The following is a 26,954-nucleotide window of genomic DNA, read 5'->3' as shown; positions in this document are numbered from 1 at the left end:
ACATAATGTAAATAGTAATGAAAATATAGCACCACAAAGACCTACAACTCCAGCAAATCATAGCATAAGAAAAGAACCTTGGACAACAGTCTCAGGGAAGTCAGGCGGACCAAAGAGTTGTAAGAGAATTTTTACCAACCCTCCTAACGGCACCATACCATGTAGAAACCACTTTGAATGTTTATCAGAAGAAGTGCAGGATAACTCAGCAATGACACCTACCACAATTTCTCCTTTGCAAATACATCAACATAAGACCGTCAATAATAAATAAGGCAATAAAAAAAAGACTCTAATAAAAAAGCTTTTCTTTTGTTTGCTGACAGCCAAGGTAAGGACCTGAGTAACTACTTAGATGGAACAATAGGCAAACGCTTGAATGTGTTTGGACCAAGTGGTTGAACCAATGAAAAACAATCTAGGTATGAAAAACTACGGTAAAGAAGATTGGATCTTAGTTATAGGTTGTTGTAATGACTTGGCAAATTCAAATTTAAGTAATGCACATTTGGTTGATCAGTGTACCAAGAATTTTGTGAATACTCTTGAAAATAAAATTAAAAACTGTGAAAACACGAACATTATTATATCTACAATCCCGTATTGCTATGACCTCGGCCATAATGATTTTAAACAAGAAGCATTGGTAACGGTGAACAATCTAATAAGAAAACTTGCATATAAATATCCCAATGCACACCTACTTGATCTGTGGCTTTTAAAAACATACCATCACACACGGCATGGTTTTCATCTAAATCGTAGAGGGAAAACCTATGTGGCAACTACTGTTATCCAAATCATAAACAAAACATCAGGCATAGCTGGAAAAAGTGAAGAAAATCTACAGACTCTTTATCTACCCCAATTGATAAAGACATGACTCAAGTGTTGAGGGAAAAACAAGGGGACTCAACAGTTGCATTTGCACATTGCATTTCTGGCGACTTTGGACATGAAGACAAATGTCAGCTGGTGTGGCTGTGAAATTCAAAAAAGAATTTGGCAAACCAACTACTTGCGACTGTGTCGATGACCATCTAATTTATCAGCAAGTTGAAAATGGTGCTGGAGTATATGGTTTGGTCACCAAGCTAGCCTGGAAAACCAGTTCAAAAAGACTATGACGAAGCCTTCAAACAGCTTGCTAAGAGCTTTCAGGAAAAAAAGTTACGACGGCTAATTTGCTTTCCTCTTGGATGTGTTAGAGATGTAGTCCCAACCAAACATTTAATTTAAAAAATTGTGCAATTTCGTCAAGAGACAGGAGCAGATGTAGATATTATTACCTACAAACAATCATCGGCAAGAAGACTAATTAATGGACTAAACTAGGAACTCTGTTCTAACCTTGATACGCCTCTTGTCCAATGAAGACTCAACAAACATTTCATTGTCCAATACCCAACTATACTCAATCAATTCACACAAAGAAATTTCTCCACCGACAAAACCGATAGAGTCCTCTGACACACCACCATCATCCCAGTACAGCTCCACAACACCTAGAGTCGCCCCCGGACATCAGCAGTACAGCGAGGTGGTTGGCAGGATACAGTCAGATAGTGGTAAAAGTGATCAAGAAAGTGCAATCTAAAAGCAGAGTAAAGTGCTAAGTGATAATATAAGCTTTGACTATTTATACAACAACTAGACATTCCATCCCCATGTTAAAGTTGTAGCCAGGTTTTAAATCAAATTTGTCTTAGTTGATGTGAGCCACCAACAGATTGCCATGATCTAAATTACTGATTTCTGCTGATTACACGATGGTTTCTACCAAGTCAAACTGATGGAATGACTTATTATGAGCTATAGCAACTGTTGTGACCCAGCTACTATGTCAGTAACAAAAAATAAGGTACAAAATAGAGTTTTAGACACTAGCGCAATTGGTGACTGGCTCACACAACTACGTTCTTTTTTAGTAAAACATTGGCGACAGCTGATCCATATAATGCTATAAGTGTGTCTCTACCCCTAAATGAACCTTGTATTTAGTAAACCAGTAACCTCTGTCAGATCTACAAAAGGCTTAAAGACAAAAATTGCTGTGCTGATAATTGTTCTTCTTTTGATAAGCTTGATGTTTTGTACCTAAATATACAATGTTTGAATAATAAAAAAAATGTCTTAGACAGTTTTATTATTGACTCTAATATTAAAATTATATGTTTATCTGAACATTGGCTTTCATATGATGGAGTTAATCAAAGCTTTCCAGAACATTTCTTGTGTGCTTTTGCCTTTTGTAGGTTTGAGCATATCAGAGGAGGTACCACTATATTTGTACCACCGGTACATAATAGACCGGTACATAATAAATTTCAATCTAGGATTTGTAATGTTAGTATGTTTTGCAAAGAATGAACTTTTGAAGCATCTGCAGTCTTTATAGATGATTTAAATTGTAATTTCTGTACACCACTCTCCTAATGGAAATGAAATGAAATACCAAAGAATTTTTAATCATCATTGAACAAAAATTACACTATCTTTCTAAATGACGCAGTTATAATATTGTCTTGGGTGGGGATTTTAATGACAAATTCAATATCCAAAATAAAACTAAGACTGTGATGCAATTTATAAATCTTTTTAAACCATACAACTTTTACTATTTAAATGACAAACCAACACGAGCAAACAAGTGTCTGGACAATGTTATTATCTGTAAAAAACAGGACATTATGTCCTTTGTAAATACTTTTGATTTTCCATACTCTGATCATAAAGGGGTGGTAATCAGTGTGTGTCTTCCCCAGAAATGTTTAAACGGAAACAATAATCAAATATTGGACCATGTCTCACAGATGACTTTATTTGCCTTCAAATTATATAAATAATTTATCTCTAAATTTAGCCTCATGTGATTGGGAAGGGCTGATTTTAAAATTAAATAATGAGAATTCAGAAACTAAATTTTAACCAATACAGTATTTAACATCATAAAAAATAATCTAAATTATTTTAAAGTACCTACACTTGTAAAAAATTAAAACAAAAATGGATGTAAGAGCAAAAATAAATCCCAACAAGAGTGTTATACTGATGATCTAGCCTCTATGAAGGAGAACCTTTTGAATTTGTTTTATTTGAATAATAATATAAGTGATTCATGTAATTTATATATCAACTAGCTGTACCCTCGGGCTTTGCCCCGTTTAACTTCATAAGTATTCGCATCGCTCAATCACGTCCCGGTTGATGTTCGTTCGCTTCGCTCACTCACCTTTAGGTTGGGGCTCGTTCGCTGCGCTCACTTGTTTTCAGGTTAGCTCGTTCGCTACGCTAACTCGCCTCCAGGTTGATGTTCGTTCGCTACGCTCACTCACCTTTTGTTTGCAAATTAGCTGTTGTCATAAATTTTAAAAAGTCATCCCTTTTTTTGTTTATAATACTTTGATAAAGGTTTTTATGTTTTAATATTTAACATTAGAGAATTTAAACGTTGTTAAGTGCAAAGGTGTGCTGCGATTGGGGTTTAATACATTTGGACGTGTTCAAAAGTAAAATAGTTTTCTGTGCTGCATTCTGTAGAAACACTGTGGCACTATTTCAAATCATGACTAATGCTAATACAGAATGTTGTAATCATTCAAACCTACAAAACAGTTGGTGAAAGTAAACATCTGCTTTTAAATTATATTTATTTGTAAACATTGTAGATCAAAAAGTCTGACATTGGCCCACTTGAAACCCTCTGGGGCAGAGCCCTTTTGACAGATCTGCACCAAACTTCACTCGAACCATCCTTGAAAGATGCTTAATAATGCCTGAAAGTTTCATTACAATCTGTCGAGCGGTTTCGGAGTCCATAACGTATATACATACACACACACATACATAGTTCCTCTTTTATAGATATAGATGTGGCTTATAATGATTTTAAATCTATATCTATTATCTACTTATTTAATACACAAGCAAGTTTTTTTTTTACAATTACTCCTCCGAAACTACTGAACCGATTGACATGTTTTGGGCATGTTTGACAAGTTTTAAAGTGAAGCTTTGCAGGAAACTTTCTTATTAGGGAAATAATTAGAGAGTGAGGCTCTGGGGCCCTTTAAAGTTTTGTATTTCTCCATAAGATTAACATGGAAACAAACATTGTTATGGAACTCCAGCTGTTGTCAGAAATTGAAAGTGAGAAGAAGAACATATGTTGATTGTAAACAGTCAATAACAGTAAATAATTTAACAGTTTGCTACCTACAAACATTTTACTGGGTTCTGGAATTAACCCTAGTGCCGGCAAACGCCGGATAAACGGCGCGAACGGACGCGGCCTAAATGGCAACGCCGGATATACAGCGTCAATGTTTAATTGTTTATGCTTTTTTTTGGCCGAAAATCCGTTAAAAACACCTCAAAACTCATATCAAACGAAAATACACGAGTTATAGTCAGCGAGCACATAATAATAATAATAATAATAGAGAGGACACGGCGTTTAACCAAATGCACTGAAAGTGTGGCAAAATCCGCCATCTTGGTCCGTCATACAGCCTGAATCTTAGACCCGCGAGCACAGTTCGCATTAAAAACCCCGCGACAAATACACGATCATAAACAACATTAATAGTTGACAAAAATTGCTGAAATTTTGCACACTTGTAGATCTGATACTGAGGATAACGATGGTGTTAATATAAAATTATTAGTTATGATAGTAATTGATTTATAAATATTTGTATTACTTATGTAGTTTAATTTTTCACATTCAGATATGAAAAAGTTGTATTGCGAGGAAATTTTTTATTTTTTGGTCAGAGTAATTTCGTCAGCGGGAAAGTTGTGGATAAATAACCAAATTTAACTATCCGATTCACCAAAAAATTTTATCGTGCGTGGTTGTCTAAAAATATCAGGTACAAGAGGGCCGTTGCCGCTACTCCGCGCCACGCCCGCTGCCCCGCCGTCGTCTATAAATTTAGCGTGCAGTGTTTTAATGTTTTATTTATACTGTTGTACTGTAATATTGTATATATTAAAGACATTTTCAAATATATTGTCTATGAAGAATTTTCAACCGTTTAGCACAGCGTTTTAAGGACTAATTTGCTTTCAATATCATCCAAGATAAACTAAAGATAATTATGTAAGTTAAATAAAACTTCCCAAATATTTGTAAAACTACACTCAATTTATTGTCCCAGAAAAATTACAGTTTTATTGAGATGTTGCCTGACTTTATTTTTGTAACGACTTTCGTTACTTATTTTATAGTAGTAGCGAACTCTAACATTGTAATATATTTGAGCAATCATTTTAATTACTAAACAAAAATGATTGTTGTCTATTTCATATCCTGAGAAATGTGTACTATTTTTGTAAAAGAACAATCACTTGACTAGTTCTCAACAGGATGTAGGTTATCGCCATCGCCACCAACTCTTCAGTATAACAGCATTACCTTAAGTAAAAGTATTTTTTGTTTATGTGTTCTCAAACTGAATTTGCGCCATATTTTATAGCGGGCAGATACAATATTTGTTATTTGATTCTAGAATTATCAGTTTATTTTTTACTAGTAGAATCCCGTCGAAATCGACGGTTAATCCCAAGTATCGTCTACTACAGATGCAATACGCCAAAGAATATCGTCTACGTGCAATCTCCAAGAAGTGGTAAAAAAGACTAATTTCCGAAAAATAGTTTAATCATTAGTAGTACCCTACTTTTGCGTGTTAAAGAATTTCTCTTTTGCGATTGCCACGTAAAATCAAAACAATATTTAAGTTGAAATTGAAGGTCAATAACTCGGGTGAACTAACCCGAGTGACCCGACACCCCAAAAACTTGAATGGGATGTCGTAAAAGGGAAATCTAAGAAATTGCAAATGAAATCCATTCGGAGTAACATAAGGATTAACGGGACATCCCTGTACAATGTTCACTCCTAATTCATTTACAATTTCCGAGTATTGACTTTTTATGTTTTGGACCAAACAATAGGTCGAATAGTTTGTACCATATGCCTACGATTACAATTTACAACAGGTAGTACGTTCACCTTTGCCAGTAATAAATTCATGGTTTGTTCCTCAATTAACAATGAGGCAGATTGTGTTATTGTTCTAATACAAATGATAAAAAAATCACAAATTTTTACTGTGTAATCGACATTTTAAAAATCAACCCCTGAGTGATCAATACACAGCCTGAAGCCGCGTTTAAGTGAGGCCTGTAGAGCAGGCAGGTTACTTACCTCAAATGTATTTCAAGCTATAGTACAGAAAGAATGAAAATAACTTAAGATTTATAAATCTCTTATTTGATTCTAGACTCAAAAGAATTATTATTATTTTCTTCATAAATTATTCAATTATTTTTTTATAAATAGTTTACTTCGTAACGTGTAACACTACTTAAATTAAGACCAGTTTTAATGTCTATTATAGTTTACTCTTTTTTTTTATCCGTCCAGAGTACATGCTGGTTATTGTTATTTTAATTTATCAATAAAATAGAGTAATTATGTTTGTGTTTATTGGTAATCCGGAGGCTAACATCAACCTTATCGATTCTTAAACCATTACTTTGGAAATAGTTAAGTAAACTCTGATTAAACGAATTTGTGTTTGTCTAATCAGTTAGGAATAGTTCATTATAGGAACTTAAGGGTAAAGGTTTTCATTAGACAAATTTTATGTCGGCAATAATAAAGTAAAACAATTGATTTACTTTAAGATATTTCCAACAATATACTAATACTCCAGAAAAACCTAAGTAGTTTTTATACAAAAGTATTTTTACATCTAAACAAAGCCTATGTAAACAACCCTGACTCGAAGCATAACAGACGACCAGCACGTTGCAGACGCCGGGACTAGGCTTAGGCTAGCGCCGCCATCTTTGTCCGTTTCGTCGGCTAGTCAGACTGCCACGCTCCTGCGCTCCGAGTAGCGCTTCTATTTTGTTATGTGTTCGCTGGTTATAGTACTTATTTACAATACTTTTAAAATTCTAATACCTCTTTGGAGTGATTTGAACTCTATGTAAAAGATCGCGATCGCTTGTTATTGTTTTTGTCGTCTGCCGCTGCCGCTCTAAACAGTAAACAGTGTCGATCGGCAACGTTTTGATGGGTTTTTGTTTATTTTTATGCGTTTATTAGTGTTATTATTTGTAGTAAGTATTTAAATAAGGTGAATTAACATGTTAGTGGGTAATATGCACTATTTTTGAATATGGAAAAGAACTATAGAGATCGTTCAAGTGAATTGCGTCAACTGATTGAAGGGCTTATTTGGATAAAAATAAGATGTCTTACGTAAGGTTAACTTATTTATACTATGTGTAATGATATAATCAGAGATAAATCAGATATAATCAGAGATTTATTCGTCAAGAGGGGGACAGATTATTTAAATATACATAATGAAATACTAGATGTTCTAATTTATTTTTTATAGCAGTCTTTAAAATCTTGGGGTTGTTTTAGTGCAATATAATTTGTTTGAACTAACAGCTGGATGGATATAAAAATATTCTGTAGAACTATGGGATTATTTTTATTTAGTCAAAGATTTACTCATTGGTTATAGGAAATAGGTAAGATTAGTAGAGATGAGTAGACTACAGACTACAGAGATAAGTAAGACGATTGCTGTATACAAATCGAAGCTCTGCCGCAGAGGCTCGCTCTGTCCACGAGTCTTCAAAGAAAAGCCTATGCAAATTATTTTACTGCTTGACTTTTTTAGGAAAAGAGTAAAAAAAGTTTAAATAATCTGTGTAAAAGAAAGTAACAATGTTTACATGTTCTAATTCATCTTGGCAGCTTTTTGTTTACAATAAATCAATGTTTGACTGCTTAAGCTTTGTTTGGATTCGGTCTGGAAGTATTGATGTTATCAAACAAGGAGATTATAGCCCAGGAATTTTAGAAAAAATAATGCCCTAAAATAGAACAAATTAATAACTAGCTGATTTTTGGTGTGGTGTTAGTATGTCATTAGGTAAGTATTTTCTGAAAGTTCCCCTCAATTCCTCCGCTTGCTTCACCCAGTAAAGGGCTAGAAAGGGTCTAAGTGACGTAAAAATACAAAAATATTTATTGAGTGACACCAGTGTCACCAAATTTAGTGGTTTTAGTCTTAAATCATTCAGAATGAAAGTAGTCATGCTAAATAATCATCGCAACAATAAGCACTTTAGGGCGTTTTTCTTTATATATTTTAATTTTTATAGTAAATTTTAGGTTATTTAAAGCGTTTTCTCTGAGAATTTCAGTTTTTGACAACTACTACCCCAACTGATTATTTGTTATCTGTCCTAAAATATATTCAAGAAAATTTTAAAATCAAGGAAACAATTATATAAATCATTAGTGTGATTTTGGATAGGCATAGTTAGACCAAAATATAGATGTAAAGTTAAGAGCACCGAACCGCAGCTTATGAATCCTTCGCACATTTTTGACTATTTATTTTCTCATTTATTAACATAAAATGGTCTAATTAATAAATAAACTCACGTAAAGAATGCTAGTAAATAATAATATTAAAAACCCTCATATCCATGGATACGAAAAAATAAATCATAAAAACTACAGGGTGTTGAGAAATTTAAGTTTGGATATTTTGGGTTGGCAGCTCTGAAAAAAATGTTTGCCCAACAATGCTTTCACACCTGTTATTGTGTACGTACACAGCTTTATACGTAAAATACCCCCGCCGAAGCAAACCTGCAGACTCAGCAAATTTCCATTTGTCTGATTTGGATTTACACTAAAATGTCTCCTTAAAAATATCACAATTATTCCTTATTTAAATAACATGGTACTTAGGTTTGCTGCATCAGGGAGGGTAAAAAGGTGTTTTTTTTAATAATAATAGTTTAGTATGAAATGAATCCATTTTCGAAATTTGATCAAAATATGATCATAAACAAGCAAACTACAACAGTTTACTTATTCTCCATAAGAATAACTTGGGAATTTAAAATTTACAGTTTTTGGAATTTTCTCCGTAACCATTAGGCGCATAATAACGCTCCAATATACTAAAATATTTGTTATTTTAAGCTCTATAAAATGTTTTGGAAAGAAAATGCTAAATTTTAAATTTTTAGGGTCAAAAATGGGAAAACCCAATTTTTTCTCATTTTTTTGCTTACCATGAGTACTACGGTAATAGCTTATTCCCTATAGGGGAAATTCGCTAAAAACATAATCATGTTTGAAGTTGTTTTAGAAGACTCATGGTACAATTGTTCATTTACAATATGTGATGTGAATAAGTAATAGAACAATTATGCCCTTTAAATGTGTTGTGATTGTTGGCAAGTGGAAAATGGCGTGGATCATCACTTAAGTCTATTTTTTCACATAAACTTCATAATAAATGGACTTGAATTAAAATACAGTTTTTAAGCTACGCATTTTTCGCTTGGTGTCATGGAAAGCTGCATCTTGTGTGGAGAGAGCCTTCTCGAAGCAGGGAACCTGACAAAATGTCGTCACCCGAGGTATTCCTGCTCTTTTACATGCCAGTGAAGAGCGTGGGGACATCGTTCGACATATTTAGGAAGGTAAAAGATCCTTAAAGGTCCATGAAAAGTGTCAAACGTAGTATATACAAGACCATCGTCCATTGCTGCAGCTAATTGCGTCGCAGCGTCAGTCATCTGATTCGACCTGTTCGGACGCAGAGGAGGGCCCTAGTCGTTTCTCTCTCTCGTTCAAGCATTGATTCGGTGTTTGACATTAAAGTGCACTGTTTGTTTTGTGGTAAAGATGCCTTGAACTGTGCCAGTACAAAGCTCCCACAAAAATATAGAAAGGTTGTAACTCCGTCAAGAAACCTGCTATAGAACGTAAAGATGAATGGGGTCAGTTGATTTTATCCCGAATAGCCGGTGTTGGAGATTTAGTAGCCGCCCAAGCAAAGTATTGCCGTGACTGTTATTCAACTTTTTTTAGAAACCCATCAGAAAAAGGTGTAGGTAGACCGGAAGACGTCACTACAAGAGATGCATTTATAAAATTATGTTGTTACATTGAAAATAACGACGAATCCCAGTTTAGCATCACTGAGCTATTAGAAAAAATGGAAGAATTTTTACCAGGAAAGGAAATTTACAGTTCATTATACTTAGTTAGGAAGCTGTCCAAGCATTTTGGGGGGAAAATTACATTTTCGACTAAGGTGGGAAGGGAAAATGTAATAGTTGTAACGTTGAGTGATACTTCTCACAAACTGTTACGGGGTTCATGGAACGCTGATAGAATGACGGATTTGGAGACCAATCGCAAGAAAATAGTTGAAGAGGCTGCCCAGATTATTAGGGAAGACATTAGAAAATTAGTATATGACTCATCTGTTCATCCATCGACAGATTGTTTATCAAGGGAAGAGGCATCTAAACTCAAAACTCAATTTGTTCTGCCATGTGTAGCCGCTGTTTTGGAGGCTGCGCCACAATGGACCTCCCACATCTCTGTAGGATGATGAAGATGTTGGTGCGGGATTGTAGTTACAAGAAAGGTTGTATGTATGTAAAGAATATGCTTTATTTTGGACGGGTTGAAATTCGCCCCAAGAAACTGATCCATACTTTTCTGAAATGTGCAGGAAAAATTATTAGGTAACTTATCTTAGCCCCTTTTTTTTTGTTGATATGTGAGTATTAGTTGTATATACGATTAAAAAAATAAGGTAAAGAAAGACCAATATTAAGTATCTTACAAATGATGCAAGAGTTTTATTAATTTTTTTTTTTATTTTTTGAAAAAAAAAAATATATATATCAAATAAAACACCTTAAAGTGCTATGAATTATTGTTGCGGCAATTCTTTAGCATGACCACTTTCATTCTGAATGATTTAAGACTAAACCCACTAAAATCGGTGACACTCGTGTCATTCAATAAATTTTTTGTTTTTTTTTACGTCACTTAGACCCTTTCTAGCCCTTTACTGGGTGAAGCAAGCGGAGGAATTGAGGGGAACTTTCAGAAAATACTTACCTAATGACATACTAACACCACACCAAAAATCAGCTAGTTATTAATTTGTTCTATTTTTTTACCTAAAGTGCCTGGGCTATTAAGGATGATCAAGAATTACGATTTAAAATTACTACTACAACCTCTGACTGGTTTTATCCAGAGATAAATAGATAGAGACTTACTATCCATAAGTAAAATCTAAAAAGTTGTTTGGCAAGTGTTCATGTGTGGTTACGTTTGGGTGCGCTGATGTAGGCAAAATATCACTTTTATTTCAACCTAATATCTTATCATTTTGCATAAATGAATATGGGAAACTACAATGTACATATATTCCATGAGGGTGGGTTATTATAACGGATATTAGAATGGATAACGGGATGAATAAAAACATGGGAAAATTACGTCACTAGCTAACTAGCGTGTTTACTTTTATAAATTCCTTCTACAGGTGACAAGCTCTTTTTCCAAATGAATATTATTTTAACTAAACAGCTGTTTGAAAACAAACTAATTGTTATTGTTTTTACTTTCCTTTGTTTATGTAATATTTTAAAAGAACAAGATAAAATCTAGTGTATTCAATTTATTCTCCATGTCAATCACAACTCAATTATTATTGTTATTTACAAACTTAACAATCAGAACAAAACAAAAGTCTTTAACATCTGGAATGCAACCAACATTATAAAATCAATTGCTGCTTCTTGTACAATTAATATAAACATATATTACACTCGCCAACACTTAAAATTTGCTTTACTCATAATACTTTAAAAATTCTTCCGACTCTTTGGCTTTTCCAACTTTATAGATCCAATTTCTCCGGCTTGTGCGCAGTCCTTTGTGATCTCCTCAAAACTGTAGATGGACTGTATTGCACACCCCGTGGTTTCCCAATATTAGGCTTCAATCTAGGCAAATAAGGTGGAGCATCATTTCTTGATATTGATGGTGATGTAGACTCCTGAAGAATAGGCAAATCTCTATTGAATTCTTGTTGATGTGCCTCAATAGTCCTTCCAACTTCCTCTTTCCGCACGATGATTTCGTCCTCCTCTACCTCAGTTGGCCTAAGATGGTCTGCATGGCAGACTCTTGTTTTGCCAAGAACACTAATCAAATAAGTTACTGGACTTTTACACTGTAATATACGACCTGGAACCCAACTAACTTTCTCCTGTCTGACTGTTTTAACCAACACCTTCTGATTTTCATTAAAAAATCTACACGCACCTCTATGCCTATCTGAGGCTCGTTTCTGCATTTCCTGCTTCTTCCTTGACTCGTCTAGTAGATTAGGTTTTATCATAGTCAATTTTGTTCGAGGTTTCCAACGTAAGAACAGCTCAGCCGGGTTCACACCGGTTACTGACGATGGAGTATTACGATATGCGAAAAGAAAGTTATCCAATTTATACTGCAGTGATGTTTGCTGAGATGATTTTTCACCCAAAACTTGCCCTAACAAACTTTTCTTAACTTCTTGAACAGAACGCTCGGCTGCTCCATTGGAGGCAGGGCGATATGGTGGAGAAAATGTTAGTTTCACACCATTTTTCCTAAGAAACTCCCTAAATTCTAGGCTGGTAAAAGACGTGCCGTTGTCACACACTAACTCCTCAGGTAAACCATAAGCAGAAAATAGTGTATGAAGTTTCTCAATGGTCTTCCCTGTGGAAATATAACCCATTAAAAATACTTCCATCCACTTTGAAAAACTATCCACTACAATCAACATTTGCTGTCTGGTGGTTGGATCTTCAGCAAAATCGATATGAATTCGGCGCAATCTCTCGGAAGTTAACGGCCATTGCTGCAATGGAACTTTTGAAGCAGCATTTCTTGTACTTTGACAAATCAAACAAGATGACACAGCATCCTCAATTACTTTTTCGATCCCAGGCCACCACACGTGACTGCGTGTCAACAATTTCATTCGAGTAATTCTAGGATGTTGTTCGTGCAATATCTGGATGACTTTACCTTGCAATTTCTTAGGTATGACTACTCTACTGCCCCATAAAATGCAGTTTTTATCCACTGACAATCATCTTTCCTTCTCTGAAATGGAATTAACATTGGGTCTACAATTTCACGCCACCCATACAACACAAAATCCCGACTTTAGACAACAGTGGGTCTTAATCAGTCAAATGTCCTATCTCTAAAGAAGTGATTGGAGAATCGTCACTCCCCGAACTGAAGAAATTCATTTCTGTTACACAAGATTCCACATGAGATGTATAATTTTCATCCAACTCCAAAGTTTCATCCTCGGGTAGTGGTAAGCGTGACAGCGCATCAGCGTGGGGCAAAGTGGAACCCTTCCGATATTTTACCTCAAAATTGTAGGCAGACAAAATCAGGGCCCATCGTTGTAGGCGAGCAGCAGCTAAACTAGGCACCCCTCGCTTCGATCCAAAAATAGCTGCTAGTGGCAGATGATCACTTTGTAAAATACAATTGGTACGCCCATAAACGTATTTATGGAATTTCTTCACTCCAAAGATCAGATCTAATGCCTCCTTGTGGAGCTGTGAATAGTTCTTCTCACTGGCACTCAGTGTTTTTGATGCAAACGCTATAGGTCTTTCTTCTCCGTTTATGATATGGGACAAAATGGTAGAAACTCCTTTAGGACTATCATCACAAGTGAGACATCATAATGTACTAAAACATCAGAACACAGAACCCAAGATTTACTTTCTTTGAATGTTTGAGAACATTGCTCGGTCCATTTCCATGGAACATCTTTCTTTAACAGTTCATAAAAACAATGAATTTTAGCAGACAAGTTTTGAGTAAATTTTCCATAATAGTTTATTAAACCAACATAAGCCCTTAGCTCCTCTTTACTAGTAGGTTTCGGGAGCTTTTTGAATAGCTTCAACAATACCTTGTTGTGGACTGACTCCTGATGCTGAAATGACGTAGCCTAAATATTCTATTCAGGCTGTAAGAACTTGCATTTACTCCCATTAACTTGTACTCCAAATTCCATAAGACGCTGCAACAATTTCTCCAATCTATAAAAGGCTTCCTCTCTTGTTGAGCCGCCAACCAAAACATCATCTAAATAGGCTACAGTACCTAGTAATCCGTTTATAATTTGATCGATCACAGCTTGAAATATAGCTGGAGCTGAAGAAAGTCCAAATGGCAGACGTCTTAGTCGAAAAAGTCCCTTGTGAGTCGTTAACTTCAACAGAAATTGTGAATCCTCCGCAACAGCTAAAAGCATTTGTGAGATCCACAACTGAAAAATATGTACAACCAGACAGAGAAGCAAATCAAATCTCAGGTTGAGGTAATGGATAATGTTCCGTCTGTAACACCGGATTCAATGTTATTTTGAAGTCTGCGCACAATCGGACACCATTAGTCTTGGGCACTGTAACTAACAGAGTAGCCCATTCTGAACTAGAAACTCTGTACGCTATACCTATATCCTCAGCCCACCGATCTAATTCTTGTTCTACTTTTTCCCTTAACGAGTACGGCACAGCCCTAAATTTGCAAAACTTAGGAACAGCATTGTCCTTGAGAGTGACTTTTCTCCTGGCCCCCTTGAAACACTGCATTGTACTTTTTCTTTAACGCCTCTACTTCAGCCTCAAGCTTAACATTAGGCAACACAACTTTACAATTAGATTGCTTCAATTCACATGTGGTAACATTCACTGTAGACTTAGATTTAGTACCAGTAGTATCATACGATCTTGAAAATACAGCATGCCAATCCAACTGTAATTTTGCTAACCAGTTCCTTCCAAGCAAAATAGGCTGGTCTTTACGACAAACCTCAACAATCAATAGTGGTAACACTAGGTTCTAGTTTTTATGTAAAACTCTAACCTCAGCTTGACCTAGAACAGGCACTTTATCACCTGTGTAAGTTCGCAATTTCATAGAAACAGGCTTTAATTCAATATGAGAAAAATGTTCATTAAAAACGTCCGAAGGACAAACTGATACAGCTGACCCGCTGTCAATTTCCATCTCCACCAGAACCTTCTCTATAGTTAGCCTTACCTTGTAAGCTGCCATACCATTGTTTAAGCCAAAGTTGTACAAACACACATTATTTGAAATTTCATTGCAGCTTGAGCTAAGCTCATTGACATCATCTTCGGAGATTTGATGGACTCTACTTGAACCTGACTTGTCCTTCCTTCCAAATTTTGCAACTTTACTTTGGTTTCGGCAAGCTTTTAGTAGATGCCCAACCATGTTGCACCCGTTGCACTTATAATTTGCATATGGACATTCGTTGGCCCTATGTTCAACTGAACAACATCTGTAACACTTAAATTTAGCATTAATATTAGTCATACCAGCACCAATAGCTGAATTGAAATGACTACCAGTCTGCCTATTTTGATTCATATGTGAAAAATTGGGCTTGGAATTTAAATGACAAATTTCCTGTTTTGGATTGAACAAACTTGTCTGTTTTTCAGCCTGCTCTAATCTGAGTGCCAAACTATAAGCTTTGTCAAATTCTTGATCCTCAGACAATAATTTTTGCCTTATGACCTCATTACTTATCCCTGAAATAAGCTTGTCTCTAAGAGCCTCTTTTAAGAATGTGCCAAATTTACATGAACTAGCTAAATGTTTAATCGCTACAACAAACTCTGAAATACTCTCACTAGATTTTTTGCACACAAGAATAAAAAGTGTATCTCTCTGCTATCACCAATTTCTTTGGAGAAAAATAGTTCTCAAGCACTTTAACTAACTCTTCATAACTTTTGTTATCTACAGCTGCAGGTGAAACTAAATCAGACAAAATTGTTAAAACTTTTGGGCCTACAACAGTTATTAAAACAGAAACTTTAGTACCGTTATAGTATATCAACTACATGTTTCATAATTATTCAATCAATGTTCTATGTTGGCAATAAGTAATATATAAATCATATGTTATTATTAATAATTAAAGTGAAAATAAGTTATCAACAACATTAGACATTTTTGTATCAATAAATCTTTCCAAATGAAGCAACCTTTTCAATTATTCAAATCAACTAATACGCGCGCATAAACAAGGCCACGACAAGTTAATTTGGCGACGAGTAAACCTCAACTGCATTTTCAATTATCAATCAGAAACATTTCAACTAAAATCTCATCAACATGGATCAAGAACAATTTAGTGGGGTCGTATAGCTGCATATAGTGGCAGAATATTTCAGTTCTGGCAGAGAAGCTGCAATTTTAGGTGGTTATAGTATACAAGTTTCTGAACCTAAAACCGCCCAGACCCCAATTTTTAAGGACCTCGGTCGTCCGTAATGACGTCATCAAAATGGCGGCCATAAGAGGATGCTGGGTCCCCATGAATTGGCTATAACGACCGAATGCCTGAACCGATTTTCACACAGTTTTAAATGAGTTCCCCCCCCCCCCTAATTTTTTATACATTTTTTATACATTTAAAACTCAACCTGTATAAAACAATTCACAATTATTTTCCTCATAATTTTTTTAGTTTTGAACAGCCGCCATTTAGAAATGACTTGATGAAACTTGACCATTTTCAACCCAGGCCGAGATAATGTATTCAAGCACTTGTGTGCCAAATTTCATGAAAATCGGTTCAGGCATTCGGTCGTTATAGCCAATTCATGGGGACCCAGCATCCTCTTACGGCCGCCATTTTGATGACGTCATTACGGGCGACCGAGGTCCTTAAAAATTGGGGTCTGGGCGGTTTTAGGTTCAGAAACTTTACTATAACCACCTAAAATTGCAGCCTCTCTGCCAGAACTGAAATATTTTCCTGCTACCCAACCTGACTAATTCAAGCAATTTTTGGAAATGCAACAAGCCATGATAACAACATTGGTAATTCAACTTTTTACACAATGTTTTAACATAAAGCCAAATGACACTGAACAATCTGAAACAAACTTAACTCATACAATGGCTTATGTGCACAACTTTGATATTTTTGACATTAAAAAGGAATCATTCTCAAATTATTATCAACGCTTTGAGAACTACATTGAGATGAAAAATATTGCATCTAACAAAGATTATTGTGCTAAATTGCTCTTGAACTCAATTGGACCAAGCAATTTCAAACTAGTTTCATCATTATCTGCACCAAATAATCCTAACGAATTAACTTACGATGACCTGATCAAAATCCTAAAAGAACATCTAGAACCTAAAAGAAATGTACTTGTTTCCCAGCACCAGTTTCTATCAATCTATCAAACCGATGATCAATCAATTTCAGAGTTTGTAAGTAATCTTAGGGATAAATCAACCAACTGTGAATTTATCTCACCCTGCGAATGTAAATCATCCATATCAAATATCTTCCTTCGCACCCAGTTTATTCGCGGCCTTAAGGACAACTCTGTTCGTGAACATCTTTTACAATCTGATATTACAGAGTTCCAGGAAATCGTATCTAAGGCAATGGCTTTAGAAGCTTCCAGGCTTGACTCTAAACTAATTTCTCTGAAACATCTTCCTACATCGACATCAGACCTACCAGATATCAATAAGGTTTCACATACATCTAGACAGCTCGACCGTTCCCCTTCTCAAAAAAATGTCTCCAGCAGGCCCAAATCAAAACCCAAACACACTCCAAATTCTCGAATCAAATTTGATGAATTGGGAATCAACGGGTTATGTTTGCGATGCGGCAAATCTAATCATTCATCTAAAGAATGTCGAACGGACAAAAGCAAACTAAAATTTTCTGAATGCTCAAGACTAGGACATGTAGGTAAAGTTTGCATCAGCACACTTATGAACAATAGGTCCAAGAATAGCTCACACTCAACTAACCAGATAAACAACACAAGTGACCACCAGTATGAAATAAACATAGTAGACATATTTCAAACCGAAACCTCACCACGATTTCTTACATTTGTTAATATTGAAAACAAACCAGTACAATTTGAAGTAGACTCCGGTTCAGGCTATACTTTACTTCCCCGAGACAAATTCAATCAATTAGATCTCAATCTAACACTCCAGCCAACTAACTTACTTTTTAGATCTTACACAAAATATGTATTCAAACCCTATGGAAAAGTAGAGGTCAATATAAAATACAATAGGCCCGTCCAAACCGAAGCGGGAAAGTGGCGGGAGCGGGAAGGGGGCGAATGACCGGCGGGAACCAGCGGCAGCGATACGGGGCGGGAAAGAGGTAGCCCACACCGAAGCTGCAGGCAGCGGGAAGCGGGACGACTCCTCAGTTAATTTCCATCTCCATCTTTTAGCTACAGAGTTTTAGGTTGTGTTAAGTGAATGTTTGTATTTTATGCGTGAGTACCATACCCTTATGCCGGATCCAAAGAAAGACGAAAGGTGGTTTTATATTTATTTTAGGATGACCATCGCGTGTTTTGATGAACTGTTCAATGAACAACGCACTGGAATCATCCTCAGCAATCTTCTCAAACGTCTCGGCACCAAATAAGTCATGTACCCATGTGTTCCCGCGGCGGTACAAGCGGGAAAATCCAACATGTTTCAAACCGGCGGGACGATCGAACAACGCTGCGGGACGGCGGGAGCGGTACCCCTCTAGTGTGGGTGCTCACATCTAACACCATGTGTTTTAAAATCCCGCACGGGAACTCGGCCCGCCACCTTCCCGCTCCCGCCGCTTTCCCACTTCGGTTTGGACGGGCCTAATAGCTCACACTCAACTAACCAGATAAACAACACAAGTGACTACCAGTATCAAATAAACATAGTAGACATATTTCAAACCGAAACCTCACCACGGTTTCTTACATTTGTTAATATTGAAAACAAACCAGTACAATTTGAAGTAGACTCCGGTTCAGGCTATACTTTACTTCCCCGAGACAAATTCAATCAATTAGATCTCAATCTAACACTCCAGCCAACTAACTTACTTTTTAGATCTTACACAAAATATGTATTCAAATCCTATGGAAAAGTAGAGGTCAATATAAAATACAAATCTAACATATCCAAAGGTGAAATCTACGTTGTACCTGACAACTACCCACCTATCTTAGGACGTCAGTGGATTCGTAGTCTAAAAATTGAACTATCTGAAATAGACAACCAACCAACGAAAACGACATAGCATTAGATTTCCCAGTAATTTTTGAACAGAAAATAGGTTGTGTTCCCAACTTTGAGGTATCATTAAAACTCAGAGAAGGTGCCAAACCAGTATTCCATTGAGAGCGTGACGTTCCATACGCACTTAAAGAAAAAGTCGACACCGAGTTAAATTCCCTTGAAGCTGCAGGAATCATCACAAAAATCGACACCAGTGACTGGGGTTCTCCCCTTGTCATCATTCCAAAAGCAGATGGAGGAGTGCGACTGTGTGTAGATTATAAAGTTGGAGTAAACGAAAGATTGACAAGCTCTCACTACCCAATCAAGAAAACAGAAGAGTTATTGAACAGCCTACAAAACTCAAACTATTTTTGTAGGTTGGATTTATACAAGGCATATCTACACATCTTAGTTGATGATCAATCCAGTGAAATACAAACAATAACAACCCACCGAGGAACGTACAGAATGAATAGACTATCTTTCGGCATAAAAACAGCACCTGCAGAATTCAACCGCATCATCCATCAAATTCTTCGAGACATTCCCAAGACTGAATTTTACTTTGATGACATCATAGTACAGTAGAACTCCGATTATCCGAATCAATAGGGACCAGACCCCATTCGGATAATCAAAAATTCGGATAATCCGAGTTTTACCGGAATTCCGGAAATTTTAAAGAAAAATCCTCATTTTCGGTACTAAGTCAACTTTTAATTAATGATAATTTAAATCAGAACATTTTTACAGTTTACAATGCTCATAGTACAAGTGTTCTATACATGTTATTAAGTCAATAGTGTTCCATCAAAGTCCAAAATTGGCTAAATGTGTTTAATAACAATTCTTTGATATTTTGCAAAACTTATTACTGTAGCTTTACGTTTTTAAAATTGTTGAAATAAGCGATTCGGATAATCAGAGATTCGGTTAATTGGAGTTCGGATAATTTGAGTTCTATTGTACATGGGTCAACAATGGAAGAATGCAGATCCAACCTGTATGCTTGCCTCAACCAACTTCAGAAATATGACCTTCACCTCAATCGGCAAAAGTGTTCATTCTTTAAACAACGCATCGAATTCCTTGGTCATGTTGTTGAACACAACAGGATTCTAAAATCACCAGAGAAGATCAACGCTATTATCAAAATGAAACAGCCCACATCCATCGAAGAAGTTAGAAGATTCTTAGGAATGGTAACATACTATTCACGGCTCATTCCTAATCTCTCAACCCTCACTGCGCCACTGCGACAACTTCTAGTAAAAAATGCTAAGTTCTACTGGAACAGAAAATGCACTGAAGCTTTTGATCGACTCAAGAAAGAAATTGCCAGTGAACGAGTTTTAACACCATTTGATCCAGCTTTACCTGTTCAACTTGCCTGTGATGCCAGTCCTCAAGGTGTTGCAGGAATACTCTCTCACATCGACCCTTCAGGAGTTGAACGTCCTATTGCTTTCGGGTCCAGATCTCTGACAAAAGCTGAGCAAAACTACTCACAACTAGACCGTGAAGCTTTGGCTATAATCTTCAGTGTGGGACATTTTCATCAATACCTGTTTGCAAGACCCTTCAAGCTAATAACTGACAATCGACCCCTTGTAAGAATCTTTCATCAGAACGCGAAGATACCTCAAATGACTTCAGCAAGACTGCAGAGATACGCTGCATTTTTGTCAGGCTACAACTACGAAGTAATCTCCAAGAAAGGGACAGACAACTGTAATGTAGACTGTCTATCAAGAGCTCCAATCGAATCATCATCACACACAGAAAGATCAATCAACGCAGAAGTAAATCAAATATGTGAATCGTCAATTGAAGTAATTTCAACACTTAATCTCACACATGAAACAATCCAAGAGGAAACCAGAAATGATCCAAATTTGTCAAAATTACTGAAAGAACTGCGTCAGAATCAATCAGAAGACTCAGAATTTACCATTTCTGATGACATCATCTTCCGCGGTTCTCGAGTTGTTATACCAGCAAGTCTTCAAGACTCCGTCCTTCAAGAACTTCACTACACACACATCGGATCGACAAAGATGAAACAACTTGCCCGCCGTTATGTGTATTGGAGATCCATCAACAAAGACATCGAAAGAGTTGTACGAGCATGTCCAGCATGTGTTTCTACCAGACATAGTCCACCCAAAGCTCCCTTACACCCTTGGGAGGAACCTGAAGGTAACTGGCAGAGAGTACACATTGACTATGCTGGTCCCTTCCAGAACCACCACTCATTGTCATAGACCAGTCATTGTGGATGCCAAATCTAAATGGGCTGAAGTAGAAGTATGTTCATCTGCTCCAACTTCATTATCAACCAGAGATGCTTCAGAATGTATTCTCACGCTACGGCTTCCCAGACGTAATGGTATCGGACAACGCTGCGATTTTTGCTAGCGACACATTTCACCAGTTCTGCAAAGAAGGAGGAATTTTTCAGAAATTCATAGCACCGGGACATCCAGCGACCAACGGGTTGGCTGAAAGAAACATTCAGACCCTCAAAAATCGACTTTTACCATGATTGAAGAACGTTTCACAATGAAACAAAAGATTCGGGAAATACTCTTCATATATCGAGCTACACCCTTGGCCAGCGGGAAGACACCTTCAGAACTTTTTCTCAACAGACAAATTAGAATCAAACTTGATGCGTTAAAACCACCAAAACATCAAAAATCCTCAATTCGACACACCAAAGCAAGACAGTACAAAGTAGGAGACAGAGTCCAAGCACGGTACTACCCGAACAACAAAAATCTGTGGAAACCAGGAACCATCATTAAGAAGTACGGACTCTTACACTACCTGATTAGACTAGACAGTGGATATATATATTTAAAAGACACATCGACCAACTACGACTTACTGAAATACCATCAAAGACTGTTAAATTTGCTCCCACAGTACAAGAAGCTACTTCGGAAGAACCAGGACCACATCATCCATTTGAAGACCTCATCACCATCCCTACTGAACAACCACCGCCACAAATCAATGAACAACCTCAACATGAGACAGGAAACGAAAGTCCAGTGCTGCGCAGATCCAACAGAACACATCGCCAGCCTGAATATTTGAAAGACTTTGTCAGGTCTTAATTTTGTTGTTTTTTTTTCTTCAATATTGCCAGTTTCAAAACAAAATTATCCTTTCTAATAAGCGTGGGAGAATTATAGTATATCAACTACATGTTTCATAATTATTCAATCAATGTTCTATGTTGGCAATAAGTAATATATAAATCATATGTCATTATTAATAATTAAAGTGAAAATAAGTTATCAACAACATTAGACATTTTTGTACCAATAAATCTTCCAAAATGAAGCAACCTTTTCAATTATTAAAATCAACTAATACGCGTGCATAAACAAGGCCACGACAACCGTCATCAATCTCATTAGCTTTGAAATAATGCTTAAGCCTCATAGCATATGATTCAATGGACTCATCTTGTGGGTTAAATTCACCAACTTTACCTATTCCTGCCATCTTAGTCTTTAAGTTTACCTCCCTTTTTCTGGAAGTTTAGATTTATCTTCTTCAGGATCTGGTATATTTAAAAAAAAAACTACTTTTTAGACTTACTATCACTCGGAACGAGGTCCGTTTAATTTGACTGTGCCATTGTAATATTTTAAAAGAACAAGATAAAATCTAGTGTATTCAATTTATTCTCCATTTCAATCACAACTCAATTATTATTGTTATTTTCAAACTTATCAATCAGAACAAAACAAAAGTCTTTAACATCTGGAATGCAACCAACATTATAAAATCAATTGCTGCTTCTTGTACAATTAATATAAACATACATTACAGTTTACTTATATTTAGCAGCAGTGATTTTGTTATAAAGGATAGGTAAGGACGATTTATTTAATAATGTCAGAACTATGTTGGCGTACCAAATCTTTTGTTAGTAAAGGAAATGTCAATTGGTGTGGTAGGTCTCTAGAAAACTGTCTAATAAGCTGTAGGGTGTCAGTATATACCAAATTTGATTCATACCATACTATATTATCCCAGTAGTATGTATGGTTCAGAAACTTGGGCCCAGACCAAAGAAACGAAAGCCCTTATTGCTGGGTTTGAGAATGGAGTACAGAGAAAATATACGGGCCATTTCAAGATAACTGCAGTTGAGATACGAAAGAACAGAGAGCTAAGAGAAATGCTTAAACACCCAGATATAGGGGTGCTTTCTGCTTTGCTTCCCAGAAGTAAAAGGCTCGGAAGGACAGGCTATGCGTTGAGGAGAGAAGATACATCAAATTTAAAAATGTATTCCAAGGACAACTAAGACGTCCACTTGGAGGACCAAGCAATGAAAGACTTCTCCAGACTAGGATCAACACTAGAAGAGGCAAGGGATAGAAAAGAGTGGGAGGCCAAAATCCGCTTAAGGTTTCAGTGGCCACTGAGGTAAACTAAGGTACTCTTTTAAGTGATAGTACGCAATGGAAGGTGATATGTAGCTACTGTATCTTATACCAGTGTGTGGGAATCACCCCCAAACCTACTTCAAGGCTTTTAAAATCACTGTTTTAATGTAAAATAATGAGATTTAAAATGCATATCATATAATCGGATTCGAAAGAAATAGATAGTCACGTGATATTTGTTTACAAGATGATTTTCCCTATTAAAACAGGCAGATTTTTTCTTTATGCGTGTAAACTAGCTGTTCTGAATTATATTCAGTTTTAATCGACTACTTGATCCCCGTACTTAGGACGGGCCATTAGCTAGTATAAATATAAAGTATCAGTGAAAGAAGCAACACTTCACAGTAATGCATTTCATATAGAAAATAGCAGCAATAAATGTAAAGCAGCTTGAGATTTAATTAAGAAAAACAGTATCTAGATCTAGTGATGTAGTGGCACCAAAAATTGATCCAGACATTATAAATAATTACATCAATAACTCTATTATTGAAAAAAAATATATAAAAAAACTAGACATCCGAAGGACGTGTAGTTCTTATTTGGACTTTGTAGATGAAAAATTGAATAAAAATAACACTGTATTTAGTTGGAATGAAACAACACCTAAAATGATAGTTAATGCAGTAAAGAAAATTAAAAATTCTAATAGTAATGATGTGTATGGAATGTCAAACAAATTACTCAAATGGTTTGGATGTACCCCTTGCGATGAGTACAAATGCATTATTAAGGGAAGGATTATTTCCAGATTCAATGAAGATTTCTCACGTTTGCCTGGTCTATAAGAAGGTTCCCAAAAAAATAAAATACTCACTAAGACAGGCAAAAGCTGCCTCCAAATTATTAAATGTGTAAATCCTCGTTTTCAACGTACTTCTTTTGAAAAATTGTTATTTTTCACCATAAATCATAACAAAAACCAACTTTCATTATTACATTAGATCCCCTCTTATCTGGACAACTTTTAACCGGACATCGGTTTAGCCGGACCACACTCGGCGGAAATGACATCTCTTTAACCGGACAATTTTTATCAACACATCGGTTCAACTGGACTAGATCGGCAGGAAGTGCACGGTACTGAAACAACTGTTCTTGTGGGAAACATTTGAGACCAGAGATCACGTGTCTAAATACAATGCTCTCCTAAATCTAAGTCGAAAATACTGTAAACAGTATGCATTTAAATGTTCTGTTTTTTAACGAGTTTTTGGGGACGTCGGCTTAACCGGAAAACCCGTTATCCGGACTGGCCTCGGTAGGCATTTAGTGGTAGGTTACAAAGATTTTTAAAACTGAATTATTATATAAGTAGATTTTTTGTTTTGATTATAAGTAATTTACATCCATTGACATTTAAAGTTAATCTCCCAAATATCAAATTAAATATATTGTTTCAGGTGAAGTCGGTGAAAACAGGATCCATTTTCTGGGCTTGTTTGGCTGCCCTGTCATACTTTTATATGGTTAGTAGCTTGTTATTTTAATTATTGATGGCTGTTGTAAGGAGTCGTTTCTAAACTAAATCACAATTAGTTAGTTGTTAATTAAATATAATTTGTAAATTACCTAACCTTAAAATTTTGTATGGTTGAGTTTATTTGTTTTTAGTACAGAATTTTTTTTGCCGTTTATTAGCTTTGTAGGATTATGATACTTTAATACTTTTAATACTTTAATACTCTTCAATGAAATGGCTACCATACAAAGTAGGTATTTTAAGCCAAGTATGAATGGAGATGAGTGTAGGATGAGTGGCGTGATCTTGTAGTCTTGTTAGTGACTAAGGCCGACTTATTCCTTAGACACTGACACAGCTTTTAATTACTAGCCCATACAGCTAACTAAGGGGTGTCCCTATCTTAAATAACCGATATAATTGATTGATATCTTTATTCTTTCTATTAATAAAACATGATTCCTTACCTTGGAGGGGGGGGGGGGGCTTAAGTATTATATGAATATTTCAAGCTAGGGCACAAGCACTTACGCACAACCCTTTAAATCTCTCGAAGGTAAAATCCTGTGGCAAATAGTTGTACTACTTAATGCTTATTATACTTTAATACTTTTCATTGAAATGGAGACCATACAAAGTAGGTATTTTAAGCCAAGGTACATTTATAGTGTTAATGATAAACATGCCCTGGCCAGTCTCGCTGTGAATGCTTCTTGCGTCTACTGTAGTCAAGTGGTTGTTGATTACAGGTGTCAGCATGGGGGGGCTACGTGTTCATCATCAACCTGATTCCACTACATGTGTTTGTGCTGCTCATCATGGGAAGGTTCTCCAACCGTCTGTTCACTAGTTACACCACCTTCTACATCCTGGGACTGTTGTTCTCCATGCAGATTCCGTTTGTTGGCTTCCAACCTATACGTACCAGTGAACACATGGCAGCTTCAGGTTAAAATTATATAGTTGTGTCATAACTATAATACAAGCTATAAAATTGTTCTTTCCAGGCTCCTAACAGTAGTCTTTGTTTGTATCAAAACATTAGTATTCTATTTTTGGGCCAGTCTACTTCCTAAAATTAATTTAAATGGATGTGATTTTAAAAGTTGTGTCTAAATTTGATCAAACCAAAGGATTTAAAGGAACCATATTTTTCACTAAGAGCCTAAAAAGAAAAGGGATAGTGTCTTGGGCCTGCCCCAGCATTGAAAGTAGGGTGGTGAAGGTGGTAGGTTGTACATTAATTGAAATCTATATGTCTATTATAATTTCTAAAGTGTTTTTTTTTTCAATACACCATAACCTCCTTACTTATTTATCAGTTTTCATAAATTAGGTGTCATTAAAGCCTTCATCTACCGCTACACTGGAAAAATATACACCCTACTCACATTTCAGTAGTTTCTTGAAAAAGATAAATTTAAATTCATAATTTAATTTGAACCCAAACTTTGATTTATAAATATTTTCCAAAATCTTTTTCTGTACTTGGTTTTTACTTTATCCACGACGGCCAATTAACTTTGTCTCCAAACACTTCATGTAGTCTAATGGTCAATGGGATGTCTGTAAAAATAACACCAAATACATTGGATGAAAATTCACCGTAATCAAACGATCTCATCTGTGAGTACAGTAGGCCTACGCTCTCGATTATCCGAGCCCCGGTTATCCGAGCCTCCGGGTTATCCGAGGTTGTTTTAGGCCTAAATATTTTTATTTTCAGGCAGAAAGAATAATTAGTAATTACGTACCGTAGGCCTAATTTTTGATTTCTTAAAATTACTGTAATACTTTAAATAATGATTATAGTTATTATTTTAACGTAAAAATGATCCGCAATAACATAGAAAATGAAAATCACACACACTACTAGCATTTCATTGTACTATTTTGGCCGCTAACAGTTTTTGGTTAGCTGGACGAGTCATCTGCAGAACGTTAACAAAAGCAGTAGCATTTATGCTTGGGCATTGCCACC

The 26,954-nt window shown here is 36.0% G+C and overlaps 1 protein-coding gene across 1 annotated transcript in view; it reads left to right on the top strand.

Annotated features, from left to right (window-relative positions):
• Positions 1 to 26,954, top strand: part of LOC128983699 (dolichyl-diphosphooligosaccharide--protein glycosyltransferase subunit STT3B) — a 67,791-nt gene that overhangs the window by 17,429 nt on the left and 23,408 nt on the right. The window contains exons 4-5 of the mRNA XM_054403099.1: positions 24,915 to 24,980; positions 25,723 to 25,921. Of these exons, the coding sequence (XP_054259074.1) occupies positions 24,915 to 24,980; positions 25,723 to 25,921 (265 nt within the window). The remainder of the gene's footprint in view (positions 1 to 24,914; positions 24,981 to 25,722; positions 25,922 to 26,954) is intronic.

This window comes from Macrosteles quadrilineatus, unplaced genomic scaffold (genome assembly GCF_028750875.1).
Source record: "Macrosteles quadrilineatus isolate MER2022 unplaced genomic scaffold, UCM_ALF_1.0 Scaffold_1__1_contigs__length_201487025, whole genome shotgun sequence".
NCBI lineage: Eukaryota > Metazoa > Arthropoda > Insecta > Hemiptera > Cicadellidae > Macrosteles > Macrosteles quadrilineatus.
The sequence above is the reverse complement of the archived record's forward strand: the minus strand, read 5'-3'. Positions and strand labels throughout refer to the sequence as shown.